The sequence below is a fragment of the Gadus macrocephalus genome, chromosome 13, assembly GCF_031168955.1.
Source record: "Gadus macrocephalus chromosome 13, ASM3116895v1".
Classification (NCBI taxonomy): Eukaryota; Metazoa; Chordata; class Actinopteri; order Gadiformes; family Gadidae; genus Gadus; species Gadus macrocephalus.
Window position 1 is genome coordinate 3695861 of NC_082394.1, and position 22500 is coordinate 3718360.

Here is a 22500-nt window from a genome sequence, read left to right on the forward strand (position 1 = left end):
GTTGTGAGGCTCCAAGGAGGTGATGACCCCGTCCTCCGCCGGCGAGTTGCTGTAGCAGCAGTTAGATGAAGCGTAGTCCTTAAACGCCTCCCTGGCCACCTCCTCAGAGATACAGGGGATACTGCAGCCACGCGCACACACACACACACACACACACACACACACACACACACACACACACACACACACACACACACACACACACACACACACACACACACACACACACACACACACACAGGAACACACACACACACACACAGACGCAGGCACACACACACACACGCACAGACGTGCACACACACACACAACAACATCCACACACACACACACAGACGTGCACACAAACACACACGCACCCACAACCAAGCGTACAAAAACACACTTGAGTAACTAAAGTAGCAGTCACGAGTTGTTCTATAAATGAGGGCATTATCATGTTGAGTATTATGGTGTTGTGTGTTGTGGTGTTGAGTTTTGAGGGTTGTGTGTTGTGTGTTGTGTGTTGTGGTGTTGAGTTTTGAGGGTTGTGTGGTGTGTTTTGTGTGTTGTGGTGTTGAGCTTTGAGGGTTGTGTGTTGTGTGTTGTGTTTTGTGTGTTGTGGTGTTGAGTTTTGAGGGTTGTGTGTTGTGTTTTGTGTGTTGTGGTGTTGAGTTTTGAGGGTTGTGTGTTGTGTTTTGTGTGTTGTGGTGTTGAGCTTTGAGGGTTGTGTGTTGTGTGTTGTGTTTTGTGTGTTGTGGTGTTGAGCTTTGAGGGTTGTGTGTTGTGTGTTGTGTTTTGTGTGTTGTGGTGTTGAGTTTTGAGGGTTGTGTGTTGTGTTTTGTGTGTTGTGGTGTTGAGTTTTGAGGGTTGTGTGTTGTGTTTTGTGTGTTGTGGTGTTGAGCTTTGAGGGTTGTGTGTTGTGTGTTGTGTTTTGTGTGTTGTGGTGTTGAGTTTTGAGGGTTGTGTGTTGTGTTTTGAGGGTTGTGTTTGGTGTTTTGTGGTGTCGTGTTTTGAGGGTTGAGTGTTTTTGGTCGCGTGCTTTGTGTCGAGTGCGGTAGGGTTTAGTGTCGACCTTTGCTGTGCTTGGTGTCGCGGGGTCGAGCTCTGAGTGTTGATGTGGTGAGTTGTGGGGGTGAGTGTTGATGGGGGGTGAGTTGTGAGTCTGACCTCCACTCCTGCTGGTTGGGGGGCGGGCCGACGGGGGCCAGCGGCTGGAGAGGCACCGGGGGGGGGAGGAAGCCACCTGCAACACACCATCAGCATCATCAGCACCATGGGAACCATGGCAACCAGGAGGTCCGGCTCAGGGACTGGAGAGTAGGGCTAGGCTAGGGCAGGAGGTAGGATAGAGGAGGTATGATAGGTCAAAGAAACTAGGATAGAGGAGGTGTGGAGTTAAGACGGAAGAAGTAGCTAAAGGTCTAGGACAGAGGAGGTAAGGGCAGAGGCTCTAGGATAGAGGGAAATGGGAGTTACAACAGAGGAAGTAGCTAAAGGGAGAGGCTCTAGGACAGAGGAGGTAAGAGGAGAGGCTCTAGGACAGAGGAGGTAAGAGGAGAAGCTCTAGGACAGAGGAGGTAAGGTGAGAAGCCTTAGGATATAGGAGGTAAGTGTAGAGGCTATAGGACAGAGGAGGTAAGGGGAGAGACTCTAGGATAGAGGAGGTAAGAGAAGAGGATCTAGGACAGAGGAGGTAAGAGGAGAGACTCTAGGGCAGAGGAGGTAAGAGGAGAGACTCTAGGATAGAGGAGGTAAGAGGAGGGGCTCTAGGATAGAGGAGGTAAGAGGACAGGCTCTAGGATAGAGGAGGTAAGGGGAGAGGCTCTAGGACAGAGGTGGTAAGAGGAGAGGCTCTAGGGCAGATGAGGAGGTAGGGTAGGATGAAGGAAGCTTGCCTCCAGCCATGTTCTCGTAGCCCGGCACGTTGCCAAACACTCCGGGGGGCGGGCCGGGGGGCGGAGCATAGACAGCTGCAACGTAAAGATAGAACGGTAAATCAACACCTCCGGCAAATACCTGAATCAAGGCCAGACACGCAGAGAACCCACAGATACCAAGTCCTGTGCGACAAACAGTACACAGCCTGATATCTGTATGCATGTTAGGCTTTATCGTTTTAATATTTATTAATTATTTGACGGTTAATTACCCGTGTTTCATAAAGACATAACAGCAAGCGATTTTTAAAGTGTGTTTTAAAAATACATATATATTACCGTTACTGACTCTTAACGGTATTATACTGAATGAATCCTAATCATACACACATAAATACACATGCGTACATATATACATACATATATATTCATATATATATATATATATATATATATATATATATATATATATATATATATATATATATATATATATATATATATATATATATATATATAGACACACACACCAATATTTGATCACGGGGACACTTTTTGTTATATTTACACACTTAAATATACTGTGAATTATGCTAGGACTGGGCCACTTCATAACTGTTTATACTGTTTGTCTTTACTTAAGCATTTATTTTAGTTTACTTTATCACTTTGTACTTTTATTGTATGACTTCTTGTATCTCTTATTTCACTGCTGCTGTGCTGTACCTCAACAGCATTAATAAAGTGTTACCTTATCTTATCATATCAACAGAGGTAAAAGGGTGGCGCCTAGTGGCGGCATGCGGTACTACATCCACCTCCACCGCTTTCCGTTATTTTGTCACTAGTCGACCGCAATCCAAAAACCTTTGCACCATTTTGCATCAGTTCCTCCCCAAGAGCCCAAACCCATCAGGTAGTAATTATGTAGAACTTCCTCTGCACTCTGGTGTGCTAACCATGGAAGTGTTCTAACCAAATCGCCTGCATATATAGAAGCATAGGAGTTGCATGCCTTCAATTCAAAGACAATTCCCTCATCATGTAAAGACATGGCCCACCTGAAGTGCCCCAGGCTATTTCTCATTCCTACGTCCACCTTCCCCCACCAAGCTGCCGATCCTGACCAGCAGACTGAGGTTTATTCAGTTTAAACTCATTCCGCGGTTCTGAAAGGCGTGACAGAATCAACTGCCCACTAAATCCAATCGGTCCTGCAGCAGAGAACCACACGTCGAGTTTTGCAACTCAATTTAATCCGAACCAGAGCCAAGAATGTCTGCCTAACCGCACCTCTTTTCCTCAAGGGTCTATGATGTAATTCGACCAAAGGGTTTTTAATCACGAGTGGCAACCGGTCGGGTCATCGCTTCTGCTAAAGATGAATTGTCTCATAGACCTACCTGATGCGAGGACGGGGTTTATCATCATCTTCTGGCCGGATTAGTCACTCGGTCGTAAATACAAACTGTAGATCAGTTTTTGCAGTGTAGAAAACACAATTACCACAGACTCCGCCTGACTCGGGCACTTGTCAGTTGGCTGGGGGCCCTCCCTCCACCTCAATCCCCGCCTCCCAAAGACCTTGCGATAATGTGGAGGAAACCCGTCTGGCAGAATCAACGGCAAACTAAATCCAATCGATCCTGCCTTTTACAGTAAAAATGAAAAAAATATTATTAAAAACCGTAGAACATATTGTTTTAAATTTTGGTAGAACCTAAAGCAGCAACAGCACCAAAAAGTGACAGAAAAACCCAGGATATAGGCCTATGACATATCTTCGGTTTTTTCCTGTGAATGGGCTAAATGTATTCAGCCCAAGCGGAGTAGCGTAAGCTTCCATTCAATTTTGATTGACAGGTATCGTGACACGCCCCCATTTGGGGTAATTTCATTTAGCCCAAGCGCACATTGACGCTTGATTGACAGGTGCCCTGACACGCCCCCTTCATATGCTTTCCATTTGGGCTAAATTAGTTTAGCCCAAAGGCTAACCTAGCACAGTAGCTACAGTACAGTGGCGCAAGTGCAGTATGGCGGACGTTAGCATGAAAATGAACGAAGTGGATTATTTACTTTCTAATCGGTTTTCTTTAATGTCTTTGGAGGAAAAAAGGAAAAAATTGGAAGTGAAGAGATTGGGGACACATCAACCAAACGATGTACATTTACTGTCAGGAGTGCGGTCAGAATATGGCCGGTAATAGTGCATTTGTAAGCGGGTCGTATCGAAACATTAAAAAAGCTGTCTAAATAACCCGACATGACGTGACAAGTGTGTAGAGAAAGTGGCCCCTCTCCCAGCTGCATTCCAGCGACAGGCAGTAACAATAAGGTTCTCTAAGGAATCGGAAATTATCTAATTTAATGTTGCATACAACATTGCCAAAGAGGAGTTGCCAATCACCAAATTTAAATCCGAAATTATTCTCATGAAGAAAAATGGATTAAACGTCAACCCAACGTATAGCAATGAGATGGCATGTGCACAATTCATTGCAGTAGGACTAATGGGCGACACCTTAAAGCAAAAGACAGCTGCGGACGTCGGAAACGCCACATAGGCCTACATGTCCTTCATGATTGACGGCGACACCGACGTCTCTACCAAAGAGTGTGTGATCGTCTACAGCCGCATTTTGCGCAAAGGGAGAACTGTCAACATTTTAATTGTGTGATACTTTAAGCGCAAACAAAGTTTTATTTTGCTTAATGGTTTAGTTCGAAATGTTCAATTTCAGCTCAGTGAAGCACTTTAAACACCTTATTTATTATTTTTTTATAATTGTGCTTCAAATAAAGACACGCCTTTCTCTACACCTTATTCTTGTTTAAAAATCATTCACATTATATGAAAGTTATGAACAGAGATATAAAGGTGACCTCATGGCGTCCGGAGCCCTGTGAAGTATTGATACATTTAATGCATTCGTTAGCCCACCCACCCAAAATCACCACCAGCCGTCACTGCTCTGATGTAATTCGACTGAAGGGTTTTTAATCACGAGGGGTAACCGGTCGGGGCATCGCTAAAGATAAATTGTCTCACATAGGCCTACCTGATACGAGGAAGGGGTTTATCATCATCTTCTGGCCGGATTAGTCCCTCGGTCGTAAATACAAACTGTAGATCAGTTTTTGCAGTGTAGAAAACACAATTACCACAGAATCCGCCTGACTCGGGCACTTGTACTGGTCATTTAAGTGTGCTGGATGTGTCGTTCGTGAACGATTCGTTCAATATGAACGAATCTTTTATATGACTCGGGAGTCATGAGTCATCTCAGTGAGTGATTCGTTCATTTTGATGCAGCACCTTAGCTCGCCACATGGCAGGCAGCTTCATAAGCTCAGTCAGCAGGAAAGGAAGCAGAAATGATTAGTTCACGACTCACTCAGGTTCTCAGGTCCTCGTTCATTTGTCACGTGACAGCCACACGGATCGTGTGTTCATACGGTTCGTTCAAACGGATCGGTCTCTCGTCGTTCATTTGTCACGTGACAGCTGTAGGTCAGCTACGGGGCTGTGAACTATGCTGCGTTTTAATATCCATCCGTCTCGGAGGTCCGAGGACGTTGCTTAGCGACACGCACAAACACGCCCCTTTTCCTCGGACGGCGAACTCGCCATCTTATGGTGCGTTTTAATATCCATCCGTCTCGGAGGTCCGAGGACGTTGCCTAGCGACACGCACAAACACGCCCCTTTTCCTCGGACGGCGATCTCGCCATCTCGGTTGAACTCAGTGGTGACCGAGTGAAATTCCGAGACAGAATTCAAGATGGCTGCGCCCATTGTGACTTGAAGTATGAACTGTTTTCATTGTGCTTGGACCACTTTGGTGGTTTAAATGGTAATTTCAATCACTCGTATTACTGCAATACCTTACTGCGTCCGTATCTCTGCCTATGGACACAAATATATTGTATTTGTGTACAGCACTTTGGTCAACTACTGTTGTTTTAAATGTGCTATATAAATAAACTAAATAGACTTGACTTGACTATGGCCTATAGCCTACTTAAATTGGATCGCCTGGTCCTCTGCCAATGTTACCGCGACAACAGCTTTCCGGGTGGCGTCCATGTTTTCCTCCAACAACCGAGCGAAATAATAAAACGCTTGAAGTGTGGGCGTGGCGTCCGATCCGAGATCCGAGTCGGTTCGCAGAGAATACTCGAACGCAGCATGAGAAACGAACAAGGAAATTAATGATGAATTTGTGACGGTCATTTATTTGTCACGTGAAACCCGACATACATTATTTATTCATGAAATTGTAGATGTGTATAGTGTTATTGTTTATATAATGTAAAGTGTAAGTGTGTAAATAAATACTTTCGAAAATGATATCAACGCGTTGATTTTGTGTTATACCATAGAATAATAAAATATCATAATACATTATTCATTCATGAAATCATAATTAATCAGTAGCCTTCAGTTCTTGTAATCTTTTTAATTTGATTATATAATTTTAATACAGTTAAACTTCTGAACTTTAATGGTTCATGTACTTCGTCTACTCTGCGTTTTTGCTCATATTTTTCTTTACTTTCTGCACATCTGTGTTCTCTGACATGTCGGGAGAAAAAGTAAACATTTGATGAGAATTATTTTTTTTAAGTCTACCTGCCCATACTGCATTACCCTGCTCTTCTGTGTGCGGCGACAGACGCATAACCATTTAGGATCGGATTAGGAAAGGAGGTGAAAACGCCCCACAAATCCTCCCTAAATGTTAACTTCAGAGCCTCTGATAAAGTGCAGCTCACACAGACCAGGTTTTGCATCTCGATTTAAAGACCGCTCTGTCACACACTGTCAGCGTTCACACTTTAACAGCGCAAGAGGGGGTTCACTTGGTTACCGTCACGGCATATGCCGGTGTCGCTGTTCGCACGGCATCGGCTGTGCAAATCTGATTTACGTCGCGAGTTGACGTTATTATTTATACATTTGATTTCCACTGCCTGAGCTAATTGATGTTTGGCATAAAAGGGTGTGAAAAGTGTCAATTGTTTGACACTCATGAGTTTTTCACCTCGTCACATTTAAATGTCGCACAGACTGGGCTACTAGGAGTGACGAGATCCTGTCCCACAAATTGAGTGCTTCTGACCTCCAAGGCTCCATGCGGGGGCAGTGACCCATCCCCCACCCATACATTTACATTAGGTGCCAAGTTAATAAGGCCCCGACCACACAAAGCCGATTTCATGGCGAAACCGCAAAGGTCTCGTTTTGGATTCGTGCAGTGGACGCCTGAAACCGCCTGAAACCGTAAACCATGACGTCATCGCCCCACCCCGCGGAGTCTCACCCTTTATGCGCATGCTCGCCTCTTCTTATTATTTATTTTTCTTCTGGATTTCTGTAGCAGAAGCAGCGCCCCTTATGGGCCTGGAATGTGTACTACAGCGTTTCTACAGCTACCTAGTCACTGTGGCGCTGTTAAACAACAATGGCAGGATACAGGACACAAGTCACTTTATTGTGGTGTGTATTTGCTTTCCTAGGTTTTCACATGGTTTGAATTGCTTGTGACAATGTGTGTATTCAGCAGCTGAGCTGAAGCAAACCATGTTGCCTTCAGTGTTAAGTGTTAAGAACCAATGCCTTTTTTACAACGCCCACAAGAGGGCTACAGCGCCACCTGCCTATAAAAATGAAGTAAATGACTAAAAAAAAGATTTGTTCAATTTTCTGACCAAGAGTTAAAGATCCGAGTCAGTAAAAAGAGTCGAACTTCCCAACACAGTAGGGGCCCTCCCTCCACCTCACCCACATCACACCAAAACGCCTCTCACGACGGCCAATCCCCGCCTCCCAAAGACCTTGCGATAATGTGGAGAAACCCGTCTGATGGGAAGTTTGGTGACTAGTTTGTGATGAGTTTTAGAAACCCGCTTATGATGAAATTTTGGCAATAGTTTGTGTCACTGCTTAAAAACACGCTTGTGATAACGTTTAGGAACACGCTTGCGATAAAGTTGAGTGAATAGTTTGTGATAAAGTTTAGTGACTAGTTTGTGCTGATGTTTAGAAACCCACTTGTGATAAAGTTTAGAAACCCGCTTGTGATAAAGATTGGAAACACACTTGTGATAACGTTTAGAATCACACCTCTGATTAGGTCAAGAAACACACTTGTGATAATGTTTAGAAACACACTTGTGATAAAGTTGAGTAGAACACTTGTGACAAAGTTTAGAAACACACTTTTGATAAAGTTTAGAAACATGCTAATGTTTAGAAACACACGCCCCTAACCAGTTAATGGTTAGGGGCGGAGAGTTGTGGTCTGATTTGTCTTAAAGTAGTCTACAAATTAATTTATTTTTCATCTCCTTATTACTCTTAAGAGGTCCTTAGGAGTAGTATCTCAGACCCAAATTACCACAGAAAAATTGAGAATCGAGAAGCCTCAGAGAGATCAGAACAAGAGATAATCTAGAGTTCTTCCCACGGGAAAATTCTTTAGATGAGAGATAATAGGGGGAGGGAAGGCATTCATGTTGAAAACATGAAAACCTATTGGGCTTTTGTGTTGCCCAATCACACTTCGAAGTAAACAGACTTGCTGGGAACCTCTTCACATCAACTCAGTCAAGCTGCAACAGTGACCCCCCCCCCCCCCCCCCACACACACGCACCCACACAAGTGTCACAAACATGTTTTTTAATTACCTGAAATCCGGGAAATCTGATCGAGTGACTATTTCCCGATTCCCGGGAAAGGTTACGACGGGAAAGGTTACGACGGGAAACGGAAAGAATAACAACAAACAAAAACCTGCAATGATTGCTCGTCTATTGTTGTCATAAGGTATCATTTTTGGAGGCGAAACTCTAGCCCCGGGAAGGAAGCGACACACAGGTGAACTCCAGCCACTACGGGAACTCGAGCCACAACGGGAACAATTTAACTTCGAGTGATTAAACTCGTTTGCAGCTGTTTACAAATCTCAACAGCCACAGAATGGATTAAGTTTAACAGAATGGTTTAGGAATCTTTCAATGGTTTTACTAAAACAGATTTCGTTAGTTTTTATAATGGAGTTCAGGAGACAAGTCACAGGCAATCCCCCTGGCATTTCACAATTACCACTGCAGCGGATGTCACGCAGCAGAATTGATCATTGCAAACTTTATTGATGGACATAAACTGTGTTCTTTTGCGCTAATAATACAAATAATATAAAAAATGTCAGTTTAGGATTTGGGACTGCATATTTGAATGATACATTAGGCCCACTTGGGCAAAAAAACACACAAAAAAAAAACACGATTTAAACCCTAATACACACGCGCACATGGGCCGGTGGTCGACCAAATGAGAGAGGCCTCTGCAACGCGCATCTTGGGATAAGTGTTTGACTTTGGAGTCCCTGTTCCGGTCCTCTGAGTCTTCACCTCGCTCTGAGCCGGTTTGGCCAGGTCCTACTTGCATGGACGCCCCCCCCCCCCCCCCCCCCCCCCCTCCTCCTCCCGTCCAGAGGGCCTCTGATGTCTCCGCTCAGCCAATATTTGTTGAGAAAACGTCCGATCTTCTTGTGGTCGCAGCCTCGGCGTGGTGGTGGGGGGCTCCCTGGGTTGGGTCCCGGGGTGGGGAGGGCTGGAGCTGGGTGCGTCCCTGACCGTAGCCTGCAGTAGATCACAGTCCGGCCCCTCCCTGGTCTCACGGCGGACGAATGGTTGGAAGTTGGTCAGCGTTTGGCAGTTGGGGTCTGTCTGTCCATCTGTCTGTCTACCTACCTGCCTGCCTGTCTGTCTATTTTTCTGTCTGACCATCTGTTTGTCTACCTACCTGTCTTCCTGTCTATCTGTCCGTCTGTCTACCGCCTGTCTGTACGTCTCCCTCTGTCTGTCTGTCCATTCACCTAGTGTCTGGATGTGTCCCCTCTATGCTAAAGAAAGGTACCTCAATCACACACACAATCACACCATCACACACACACACACACACACACACACACACACACATACACACACACACACACACACACACACACACACACACACACACCATCACACACACAATCCAACACACACACACCACCGCACACACAATCACACACACCATCACACACACACACACACACACACACACACACACACACACACACACACACACACACACACACACACACACACACACACACACCATCACACAGAGACAGACGTGTGTGTGTGTGTGTGTGACGGACCTCCTGCTGAGGCTTCCGGTCCAGTTTTTATTGTTCCAACAGGGAGTGTGTACGGGCTGCACACTGTACACATGTCAAATCAAAATGTGTATGACTCGTTCAATACTTAATAAATACTTCATGAATACTTATACAAAGAACAGAAAGATGAGTACAACTCGCAGGAGGGCAAAGACCTTGTGTTTATAGATGATTCAATTTTGTTTGTGTCTGTGTGTGTGTGTGTGTGTGTGTGTGTGTGTGTGTGTGTGTGTGTGTGTGTGTTGTGGCAACCCGGCCGTTGTCAATGAAGGAGATGCAGAGCACCTGAGGAACAGGTGGAGAAGTAGCTTAAATAACCTGCTCCTCCCCATGGTTCTTGCACCATTTTTAAAGTCAAATTTAAGACTTTTTAAGACTTTTTAAGACCAACACATACATAAATTAAGACCCAAAAAATGTCAGAAAAATTATTTGATAGAAAAGGTGTGTATAATTGAGTCACTTATCGATCAACCGTAGCCGTAGTACTAGCAGTAGTGGTACTCTTGCAAAGTTATCTCGGAAGCGCGTGGACACGACGATACGCGAACACATTAACGCACCCGTGTCACCCATAGTCACCCATGACCCGTCGCTTAGCAACCGGACACGCTGGGGTTGATATGTTACCGGACTACTGTAACTACTAGTACGGAGTGATAACAAAGACATGAATCAGGCAATAAATCCACCGTCCTTGACAGCGGTCAAGTTTGGAGTGCGGAGTGGACCAAATGCGAACTACTGCAGCTTTCCTAAGTTAAACCCCAAACTAATCGGAATAAGTTTATGCATGTCGATTATAGCAGACTACACCACCTCTTCTGTAGCCGAATAGAATTATATTACGAACAGATAATTGTATTCCGATTGAGGCGTATTATATGATCCTTTTCTATTCCGATTGAGCTGTTCTTCCGCTGATCTATGCGGATCAGATGTGTCCATGTAAACACGGCTGACAGTGATCACACACACACACACACACACACACACACACACACACACACACACACACACACACACACACACACACGCTTTGAAGCCGAACTTCCTTATTCGAATATAATGCGAATATCAAAAATAAATCAAAATTCAAACGAATATTAGGCAGCCCTTAATATTCGAACCTGTTATGGCAGGCCAAGAGGGAGAGCGTCGGAGAACCCGACGCAGTCTACTCATAATATTGTAATGACCACGGAAGAGGCATTGAATGAAGTATTGATTAGACAGCGATTTATTAGATACCTAATAAACCGTCGGAACACGCAGGACCGGTAACCATAGCAACGCCGGTAAACAAACCCCGCGAAGCCCAATCCAGGTCTTACTGAAGGAATTTAATGGTCAAAATATTATTAATAAATATTCGAATATTAATATTAATAAACAAACAAACTTCGAATATGATTTTTGGCAAAAGGTCAAAGCCCGTCACACAATTTAATAAATTTACTGTTTGGAATACTTACATTAAAATGATCCAGCATGAACTGTGATCCATAGTACCGCGATAAGACATGGCTGTCAGTGTCGTCCGTGGGCCAGTACCTCACATGGATATCCATCTGTTTGCTTTTAGTGGTTTTGTTCACTCATCGAACATGAGGACGTACTGTTTATCGTTTACGCTGCGTGACAGCTCTTTTTATGAAAGATGCAATCCCGTATTTGGCAAGATAGGCCGTTTTGTTTTCACCGCAGGTGAACGACTTCGCAAACTCAGAATCTGGGAACATATCAGCCAAGACGTTACTAATGTCCTCGTTCGATTTGAAGGAATTATGTCTGCTCACCGTGTGGAGAACCCACAATACCTCTGCCTTCTGGGTTTCTGGTGGCGACACAAAGCCGGTTAACGCCGTCTGATGTGAAGTACTAGCCACGGATGCTGAACTTTTCAGTCCACTTCTTTCAAATAATACGGGCATCGGTGTAGTCCCGCTAGCTGCCACGGAGTATATCGGATATATTTCTGCGACCTCATGTGGGACTCAAGAGCTTTTGCTCCCATGGTCCCTAGTATGAATGCCTTTCGGGATAAACGACACCTTGCCCCGTCACCTGCCTTCTCCAACCACCCCCGAAACGTATCCTCCTCAAACCATTTCTCATTGAATTTGCACTGTCCCATCCTGAAAGTAGCGCAAGTTGGCCCAATGATGTCAACCGTCACTAGCTAAAAGTAGCGCCAGCAAGCTAGCCTACAGACGCAGCTGCAGGCTGCAGATGCAACCGGCCCCCCGATGACTGATGTCAACGTTAACGTAACGTAACACTCCTGAAAATGCCGTAATTAAAAGACGCATTAGGTGATTTGTTGTGCGCGACAATTTCCCTTAGTCTTAAAAAAACCTCTGCAAAATTTAATACCTAGAGCAAATTTACAGTAAATTTAAGACAATTTATGGCCTTAATTTTACACAAAAAAAATTAAGACTTTTTAAGACTTTTTAAGGACCCGCGGGAACCATGCTCCCCTCACTCCGGGCTCTCTCAGACATGTGGCTCGTGCCGGGAGGGAGCCGAGTGGGAGACAGTCGCGGACTGAGCGGGAGAAGCCGGGAGCGGTAGCCACGCCCACCTCACCGGCGGGCCGGACCCGGAGACCCCTCACCCTTTTTGCCCCAGGGTGGAAGAAACTTAAGTTGATGCATGATTTCCCCTTTCTGTTGTGAGCTGCACGCAATAAAACCGTTGCACCGCAACCCTGCCTGAGCGTTTGTTTCGGGAATCGCATCCGCCGACGACCGGGGATTAGCACACGTGGCGGAGAATGCAGGCAACTCGACCTAGCTACGGAGATTTTTTGAATGAACGGCAACAAGTAGCCGCGACACGAGGCCACGCGATCCCTTGGCGAACCCCAAACCAGACCGCGACGCAGCCAGAGACAGGAGCTCCAGGGCTGGGAGAGCCCCGAATGAGTGAAGAAGCAGGCTATTCAAGTCCTGCTTCTCCACCTGTTCCTCAGGTGCTCTGTGTGTGTGTGTGTGTGTGTGTGTGTGTGTGTGTGCGCAGGGGGGTCCATCAGTACCTATAGTATAGGGGCCCAGGATTTGGTGCTACGGCCCTGTGTGTGTGTGTGTGTGTGTGTGTGTGTGTGTGTGTGTGTGTGTGTGTGTGTGTGTGTGTGTGTGTGTGTGTGTGTCACACAACCCAGTCTCAGTTTCAAACTAACATCAGAGAGCCCAAAGAGGGAAACAGGTTGCTGGGCATTGAGAAAAGTTCAGAGGACAAACAGGTATTTGCTGTGGAGAGAGAGAGGTTGAGAGATCAGAGAGGTATGTGGAAAGTGAGACAGGCTAAAATGTCAGACAGGTATGTGGAGAGTGAGACAGGTATGTGGAGGGTGAGACAGGCTCAGAGGACAGACAGGTATGTGGAGAGTGAGACAGGTATGTGGATGGTGAGACAGGCTCAGAGGACAGACGGGTATGTGGAGAGTGAGACAGGTATGTGGAGACTGAGACAGGTATGTGGAGGGTGAGACAAGCTCAGAGGACAGACCGGTATGTGGAGAGTGAGACAGGTATGTGGAGAGTGAGACAGGTATGTGGAGGGTGAGACAGGCTCAGAGGACAGACCGGTATGTGGATGTTGAGACAGGTACGTGGAGAGTGAGACAGGCTCAGAGGACAGACAGGTTGTGGAGGGTGAGACAGGTATGTGGAGGGTGAGACAGGCTCAGAGGACAGACAGGTACGTGGAGGGTAAGACAGGCTCAAAGGAAAGACAGGTCGTGGAGGGTGACACAGGCTCAGAGGACAGACAGTTCGTGGAGGGTGAGACAGGTATGTGAAGGGTGAGACAGGCTTAGAGGACAGACAGGTCGTGGAGGGTGAGACAGACTCAGAGCCATGGAGTGTGAGACAGGCTCGGAGGACAGAAAGGTTGTGGAGGGTGAGACAGGCTCAGAGGACAGACAGGTCGTGGCAGCTCTTGGAGCGGGCCTTCAGAGCGAGGTGCTGGTTGTTGCGGGCGGCCAGGCCCCCCAGGAAGCGACGCGCCTTCTTCGCCAGGCTGAGGGGGGGGGGCCCCGAGCGGGCCTGGCCCCCATCCCCGGGCCCCTGGCCCGCCGGGCCCCCGTCGCGGGGGGGGGGCTGCCGTCTCCGCAGGCGGATCTGTCGCACCACGCCCTGGAACAGCTCGCCCACGTGGTGGTGGAGACACGCCGAGGTCTCGATGAACTTGCAGTCGAACATGACCGCGCACGCACGGCCTTCTGGGGACAAAGACGACGCCGTTAGGCCCGAGAGGCACTGGACGCACGCCAGGAGTTACGGCAGCCGCTGTAAAACTACAAAGTGGCACGTAGACTTTGCCTCAGGTCGCTCCGATGCAACGGGGCCAAGAAAGGCGGGGCTGGAGGTCAAACCACGGATTCAGGGGAATGCTGCACTGGAGGGGAAACAAAGACCAGGGGTGGAGCAGGCTGCATGTGGCCTGCGGGCCGTAGTTTGCCCACCCCTGCTGTAGAAGGTAGGACCGGTCTAGGTCTCTGTAGAACAGGGCTGGGCATACTACGGCCCGCCCCATAGTTTAATCTGTTTCTTATTTTAGTTTGTTTTTGTTGCATTAATTATGCTTTATGATAGAGTGACATAGACAGGAAGGTAATCAGCCTAACATTCTGGTTTGTTAATCCACAATTCAAGATGCCAGCATGAAAGCCGCCGGTTATCTACTGGCACACTAACTTGTCAATGCAAGCATGCCTTTCTCTGAAGTTGTTATGAAGGAATGCATGGTAGAGTCAGCAAGTCTTTTATAGCCAGAAAACAAAAGCATATTTGACATAGGTTTATCACGCAGAAGAACTGGGTAGAACTCATTGACAAAGACTTGGCCAATGGGTTAAGCAAGAAAGCAGAGTCTTTTAACTTTTACTCGTTAGCCCTGGACGAAAGTACCGATATAAAAGGCTATTGATTTTTGTCTGGGGGATTAATGAAAACTTTGAAATCAGTTCCCGCAGGTGAGTTAGAGAGGTCCCACCTTCTACAGAGCCCAAGAGAAGGAGGGCCTACCGTCTACAGAGACCTAGAGAGGTCCTACCTTCTGTAGAGATGTCTCTGGACCGGACCAGGTCCGACTTGTTTCCCACCAGGATGATGGGGACGTCGTCGGCCTGTCGTAATCTGCGGAGCCGGATCCGCAGCTCGGAGGCGGACTCAAAACTAGAGCGATCGGTGATGGAGTAGACGATAAGATACGCACTGGCCTTCTTCATCACATCCTCTTCCTCCTGACCAATAACACACTGATGATTAAAGTCAGTCAATATGAAGCTTACCTTACTATAGACCCCTTATCTTATCTTACTATAGAGCCTTACCTTATGGCGCTATAGACCCCTTATCTAATCCTATCATAGACCATTTATTTTACCTCACTATAGACCCTTTATCTTATCTCACTATAGACCCCTCATCTTATCTTACTATAGATTCTAGTCCTTAAGGTTATATTACCAGTTTGTCCGGTTCCCACGTATCCATGACGACCAGTGTTGTCTCTTCTCCGTCGACTGTCAGCGTTCTTTCATAGTGGTCGACTAGGAAAAAGTAACAAGTAGACAAATGAAACATATTGGATGAATTATCATATGTTGCATGCCATTTGAATTCCGGCCACAACTAGCATTGCGTTAGCCAGCTAGCGATGTAAGACAGCTAGCGATATGTTACCCAGCTAGTGACGTGGTAGCTCTCATAGTGTGGTGTGTGCCAAGCTAGTGGGAACCCCTTAATTGAAACTTTGTTTTGTTTTTATGATGGAATTGTGATTTGTTGGAAAGTGTCCAACAAAGTCCCTAGAACTGCGCACAAATAAAATGTACCATTATTATAGCCTTACTAGTTTTGTGTAAGCTAGCATCTTGTTGACCTTACTAGTGTGAGCAATGCTGGTTTTGGGATTGCCTAGTTAGCAGGGGTGGTTCCCGAGGAGGAAACAGGGGCAACGCCTCTTCTTGATTTAAAAAAAAAAAAAAGTGATGAAGAAATTATTAAAAAATATTTTTCTTTCAAAATTATCTATGTGCAATGTGTGTTTATTACTGAATGAATACATGAAAATGTTGAAAATGTTGAAAAAAATTGCCTAGTGCCTTTGCAAGGCAGTAGGCTGGCCACGAGGCTGGTCGACTTTACTCTGAGTACGTTATGTACGGGGCTAGCCACTGAAGGGAGGCAGAGAGGCCAAAACTCACTTTTGCCGCCTTTGAAAATAAAAAATAAAAAATCACAATTCAGTTTCACTGTTGGGAGGTAAATCATCCATACCATGTTAAACATAGGAAGGGCGGCCAGCAGGATCTACTCCTTGCAACCAATCACAATCAGATATTTCTTTTTTTAACGTTCTAAGCAAATGAGCCTTCAGCTGCCGCCTTCAGTTACCGCCTTGTGCTGCAACTGACTAGAAGGCTCATTTGTATTACATTTAAGCAGCACGCACAATGAATGAACTTTACTTTATAAAGTTGAACTTTGTCTGCACGTTTGGTTAAAAGTTTAGAAGCATTGAACTCTGCTGACACACTGTTAAGTGTCTAGTGTTTAGTTAGGATCCTCTCTAATGCGCCTCCACACGACGCGTCACGCGAGTATGTTTCCTTAAAAGTTGTGTAGGCCTAAGCTTTAGAAAATAAATGCATGTGCGGGTGCACTGCGCAAGTTCATGAATGCGCGTTCATGTTTGCCTCCCTGGTGAGCTCGGCCAGGAACCGCTACTGCTAGTTAGATTGTGTTAGCCTAGCTATTGTTGAGGTCAGCGAGCTGGAAACTATGCTGATCCATAATGCCGTCCACTGCCGCAGGCCCGGCCAATCCCAGCAGAGTGTGTGGTTCAATCAATTAATGATGGCGATGAGTTAGCCAAGGTCATGGACAATGTCATGAAAAGACACACAATACAGAGACGGCTCATTAAGGAGCAGGTATGGGTTAGACAGTGTATACAGAGCCTAAACACAAGTCTTAAATATGTGTTAATGAGGATTTACTATGTTCTCTCCAAACGCTTTGCGACGTTGTTACCACAATTACCACGAAGAAAACATCACTAGTTACCAGTGGTAACCAATGGTAACAATAGTATCTACCCACCCCCGGGCGACTCCTCCCTATTTGAGACTCCGCCGAATATTCCGGCCAGACTGCTCTTCCCGACGCCATGGTCTCCTAGCAACAGCACGCGATACAGGAAGTCTTTGTAACTGTTTCCTTCGTCAGAGAGCCACCGGTCCCAGCGCACTGTGTCTCCCAGTTGATAGGACGATGAGAGGCCCAGGGGGGCGTGGCCTCGCTGGGAGGCGTGGCCTCGCTGGGGGGCGGGGTCAGGGTGAGGGGCGGAGCTTCGCGCTCCAAGGAGGGCGGGGCTGGAGCGGTGTTGAAGGGGCTCCTTCTCTCTCGGTTTGTTTAGGGTCATGTTACTATGGTTACTGCTTCAGCACCAGGACATCCTGTATCCATCCATTTATCCATCCAGGTAGATCAGATCTATATCAGAGATGTAGAGATGAGATGCAGGATAGATTTCAAATTCAAACCTAGATTAGAGACGTAAATTACATCTAGATAAGCAATTTTAATTATATCTACATTAGAGAGGTAGATTTTGAGATTTAAATTCTCTCCGGCTAGAGATTTAAAACAACCACAGTTTTACGAACTGTCAAGCCCCTTATATTTATCAACTGTAAACTCTATAGTTAAAAAAACAGTGAAGATCTATAGTTTTACAAACGGTAAATATGTAGTTTACTGTAAAGATCTATAGTTGACCAAACTGTAAAGATCTTTAGTTTTACAAACTGTAAAGATCTAGTTTAACAAACTGTGAATATCTAGTTTTACGCACTGTAAAGATCTAGTTTACAAACTGTGAAAATCTATAGTTCTACAAACTGTACAAACTGTGAAGATCTTTAGTCAAACAAACTAACGATTTATAGTTTTACAAACCGTAAAGATTTAGTTTAAGAAGCTGTAAAGATCTAGTTTTAACAAACTGTAAAGATCCATAGTTTAACAAACGGTAAAGACCTATGGTTTAAGAAACATTAAAGATCTACTTTAACATACTGTACAGATCTAGTTGAACAAATTGTTAAGACCTTTCATTGAAAGAACTGTTAAGATCTAGTTCTACAATCTGTAAAGATCAAGTTTAACAAACTGTAAAGGCCGAAAGAGAAAATGTAGAGATTCTAGAGAATTGTAAATACTACCCTATCAAGGTATTTGAACTACTATCGGGTATTAGTATTTAAAATACTTTCCGATACTACAGCGTTCAACCAATACAAAAAAACGCTGAGATGAAATGTAATAACAGAACACCATAATAACGACTAAATGTATCAATATGTAAGGGACAGCTAGAGTTCACTTACCAACATGTGGGGCTTCTCCAGAGAACAGATAGATAGATGGAGTTCACTCTCCACTACATTCATGCATCCTCTCCATCCTACAACCTAGTTGCCCACTGAACCCTGTTTACCAAACAACCACCCCCCCGTCTCTCTCTTTGTCACTCTATTCGTTTCTTTCTCTCCCCCTTCTCTCTTTCTCTGTCCTGCTCTCTCATCCCCTTCTCTCTCTCTTTCACCCTTCTGTCTCTCTCTCTTTCTCTCTCTCTCTCTCTCTCTCTCTCTCTCTCTCGCTCTCTCTTTCTCTCTCCGTCTCCCGCTCTCTTTCTTTCGTTCTCTCTCTCTTCCTCTCTGTCCTGCTCTCTCTCTCCCCCTTCTCTCTGTCCCTCTCTCTCTTTCTCCCTTCTCTCTCTCTCTCTCTCTCTCTCTCTCTCTCTCTCTCTCTCTCTCTCTCTCTCTCTCCCCTTTCTCTCCCTCCCCCTTCTCTCTCTCCCTTCCTCATCTCTCTCTCCCTCTCTCTCTAAAGCCACACATGGCTAGCCAGCGTCCAAACAGACGATGGTGTGAAACCAGATCCTCGTAACCTGTCTGAAAAGTTCCACAACGCCGTTAAAAATTCAAGAGCGGAATCACAGGGATATCTCTCTCCCTCCCTCCCCCCTCTCTATCTCCCCCTCTATGTCTCCTCGTCTCTCTCTCCCTCCCTCCCCCCCTCTCTATCTTCCCCTCTATGTCTCCTCCTCCTCTCTCTTTCAACCTCTTTATCTCCCTCCCTCCCTCTCTCCCTCCCTCCATCCCTCCCTCCCTCCCTCCCTCCCTCCCTCCTTCTCTCTCTTTCACTAGACTCTCCTCTCCTTAGTTTCCTCTGCTTTGTCGACTTGGAAACCCAACACAACTACAGGCAGACAGACGGGGTGGAGGCAGACAGACAGACCGCTAGACAGACAGATAGATAGACACGGTGTGATAGCGGCAGCAGCCATTGATTAATTGATCTTCGACAGCTAAGTGTGACATCAAATATGACCCACAACTGTCTGTCTGTTCCAGATGGTCTGTCTGCCTGACTGCCTGTCTGCCTGCCACAGAAGTGACTGACAGTGTTTGTCTTCTTACTGCCTGTAGGTTGTTCACTAGAGACTAGCATATAGCTCCTCTAACGGCCTCTAGGTGGTTTACGGTGGAGACTAGCATGTAGTTCCTCTACGCGGCCTCTAGGTGGTTTAGAGACTAGCATGTAGTTCCTCTAACAACCTTTAGGTGGTTCGCTAGAGACTATTATGTAGTTCCTCTAATGGCCCCTAGCTGGTTCACTAGAGACTAGCATGTAGCTCCTCTAACGGCCTCTAGGTGGTTCACTAGTAGAGACTAGCATGTAGTTCCTCTAGTGGCCTCTAGGCGGTTTACGGTAGAGACTAGCATGTAGTTCCTCTAACAGCCTCTAGGTGGTTCACTAGTAGAGACTAGCATGTAGTTCCTCTAGTGGCCTCTAGGTGGTTCACTAGAGACTACTAACATGTAGTTCCAATGGGCGACGGGGACGCTGTCTTCTTTAATAGGTCCATGCGCTGGGTCCATATTGTTTTACGCTAGGCGCCTAGCCTAGCGTAAGACCGCTTACTGGTAGCCTACAGACTGACACATAATTTGTTTTGATAAAAACTTTATTGTTCAGGAGGATTGACCCACAGACATGATAAAAAGGAACATAAATCCGAGTTATTTCCATGTTTTTCTCAAACATCAGTAAAAAGTCACAGCAATGACACATTTTTTATCAACCGTTGAAATAAATAACATTAACTAGAACATAAATATCTGAAACATATTTCAATTATAGTTGTGCCATAGTTCATATCGTATATACTTCACATATGAATATACATTATAATACATTAATATATATATATATATATCATATCTATAACGTTTATATCTAGGTATATATCTCATAAATATATTGTTTTGATGCGTATATCTCACATATACATTATTTCTTTCTATAAACATAAATATCTCGCTATATTTTATATCTAGGTATATATTTCACATCTATGTAGTTTATATCTATGTATATATCCAATCTATAAAAAGTTAAATATTAACTGTGTGTGGGTTTGTTTGGGTGTGGGTGTGTGCGTGCGTGTGTGTGTTTGTGTGTATGTGTCTAACAGTATGTGAGTGTGTATGTGTGTGTGTGTGTGTTTAGGAGATTGTGTTTGCATCTCACAGTATGTGTGTGCGTGTGTGTGTGTCTAAGTGTGTGCGTGTGTGTGTGTGTGTGTGTTTGTGTGTCTGAGTGTGTGTGTGTGTGTGTGTGTGTCTCAGAGTTTGTTTGTGTCTAAGTGTCTCAGTGTGTGTATTTGTGTGTGTGTGTGTGTGTGTGTGCGTGCGAGCGCGCGTGTGTGTGTGTGTGTGTGTGTGCGTGTGTGCGTGTGTGTGTGTGTGTGTGTCTAGGTGTGTGTGTTGTTGTTCATGTCCATCCTGCCCACCAGCTGGGTGATGAGCGTCTGGAGGGACTGGGACCTCATCTTGCCGACCTCCAGGACCCCCTCATGGTTCACCTGCTCCTCATCGTCGTAGCTCCTCACCACCTGGACACACAGGGAGCACGCTTAGCTCCTGGTTAGCATACGGATCGCTTCTAGTTAGCTCCAAAATAGCACCAGTTAGCTCCAACTTAGCATCTGGAACCACCTATTTAACACCAGTTAGCTCCCACCTAGCATCTGTAAACGTCTATTTAGCCCCAGTTAGCGCCAACCTAGCATCTGTAACCTCCTAATTAGCACCTGTTAGCTCCTAATTAGCACAAATTAGCTCATATTTATTTTAGCACCAGTTAGCTCCAAATTAGCACCTGCTAGAACCTGGTTGGCTCCTACTTAGCACACTCATCAATAGATACATGTTTCAGGACAGGGTGTAGCAGCAGTCACAAAAGTACTAGTACTAGTATTAGTATTAGTACTACTTACCTTGTTTGTGATGAGCGACAGACCGAACACCCGCATTCCACAGTGAGACGCCACCAGTACCTCCGGAGCAGTACTCATCCCTACAGAACGCAGTATTAGTACTGTAGTACTCATCCCTACAGAACGCAGTATTAGTACTGTAGTACTCATCCCTACAGAACGCAGTATTAGTACTGTAGTACTCATCCCTACAGAATGCAGTATTACTACTACAGTACTCATCCCTACAGAACGCAGTATTAGGACTGTAGTACTCATCCCTACAGAATGCAGTATTACTACTACAGTACTCACTCAGAACGCAGTATTAGTACTGTAGTACTCATCCCTACAGAACGCAGTATTAGTACTGTAGTACTCACTCAGAACGCAGTATTACTACTACAGTACTCATCCCTACAGAACGCAGTATTAGTACTGTAGTACTCACTCAGAACGCAGTATTACTACTACAGTACTCATCCCTACAGAACGCAGTATTAGTACTGTAGTACTCACTCAGAACGCAGTATTAGTACTGTAGTACTCATCCCTACAGAACGCAGTATTAGTACTGTAGTACTCACTCAGAACGCAGTATTACTACTACAGTACTCATCCCAACAGAACGCAGTATTAGTACTGTAGTACTCACTCAGAACGCAGTATTACTACTACAGTACTCATCCCTACAGAACGCAGTATTAGTACTGTAGTACTCACTCAGAACGCAGTATTACTACTACAGTACTCATCCCTACAGAACGCAGTATTAGTACTGTAGTACTCACTCAGAACGCAGTATTACTACTACAGTACTCATCCCTACAGAACGCAGTATTAGTACTGTAGTACTCACTCAGAACGCAGTATTACTACTACAGTACTCATCCCTACAGAACGCAGTATTAGTACTGTAGTACTCACTCAGAACGCAGTATTACTACTACAGTACTCATCCCTACAGAACGCAGTATTAGTACTGTAGTACTCACTCAGAACGCAGTATTACTACTACAGTACTCATCCCTACAGAACGCAGTATTAGGACTGTAGTTGTCACTCA

The 22500-nt window shown here is 45.4% G+C and overlaps 3 protein-coding genes across 6 annotated transcripts in view; all 3 read right to left on the reverse strand.

Annotated features, from left to right (window-relative positions):
- The window catches only part of LOC132470552 (protein SSUH2 homolog), an 18273-nt gene extending 9559 nt beyond the window's left edge, over positions 1 to 8714 (reverse strand). The window contains exons 1-5 of one of the 3 annotated variants that reach the window (XM_060069261.1): positions 4922 to 5064; positions 3263 to 3505; positions 1878 to 1952; positions 1150 to 1225; positions 1 to 121 (exon numbers count right to left, since the gene is read on the reverse strand). The exon at positions 1 to 121 is cut by the window's left edge and continues 9 nt beyond it. In XM_060069261.1, coding sequence (XP_059925244.1) covers positions 1 to 121; positions 1150 to 1225; positions 1878 to 1952; positions 3263 to 3290 — 300 coding nt within the window. In that variant the 5' untranslated portion in view covers positions 3291 to 3505; positions 4922 to 5064. Of the gene's footprint in view, positions 122 to 1054; positions 1226 to 1877; positions 1953 to 3262; positions 3506 to 4921; positions 5065 to 8553 lie in introns of those variants that run through there. The other 2 variants (XM_060069260.1, XM_060069262.1) reach the window with 2 other exon arrangements.
- Positions 8715 to 13185: 4471 nt separating this feature from the next.
- LOC132470323 (GTP-binding protein REM 1-like) lies at positions 13186 to 19131 on the reverse strand. The gene is made up of 5 exons (XM_060068771.1): positions 18499 to 19131; positions 17210 to 17602; positions 15572 to 15654; positions 15156 to 15345; positions 13186 to 14322 (listed from the first exon to the last, which is right to left on the reverse strand). The coding sequence occupies exons 2-5, from the start codon at positions 17529 to 17531 to the stop codon at positions 14012 to 14014; spliced, it is 906 nt and encodes a 301-aa protein (XP_059924754.1). The 5' UTR covers positions 17532 to 17602; positions 18499 to 19131; the 3' UTR covers positions 13186 to 14011.
- A 992-nt stretch (positions 19132 to 20123) lies between these two features.
- Positions 20124 to 22500, reverse strand: part of pnp4a (purine nucleoside phosphorylase 4a) — a 6927-nt gene continuing 4550 nt past the window's right edge. Inside the window, exons 6-7 of one of the 2 annotated variants that reach the window (XM_060068772.1) lie at positions 21456 to 21535; positions 20124 to 21071 (exon numbers count right to left, since the gene is read on the reverse strand). In XM_060068772.1, coding sequence (XP_059924755.1) covers positions 20931 to 21071; positions 21456 to 21535 — 221 coding nt within the window. In that variant the 3' untranslated portion in view covers positions 20124 to 20930. Of the gene's footprint in view, positions 21072 to 21107; positions 21338 to 21369; positions 21536 to 22500 lie in introns of those variants that run through there. The other variant, XM_060068773.1, reaches the window with a different exon arrangement.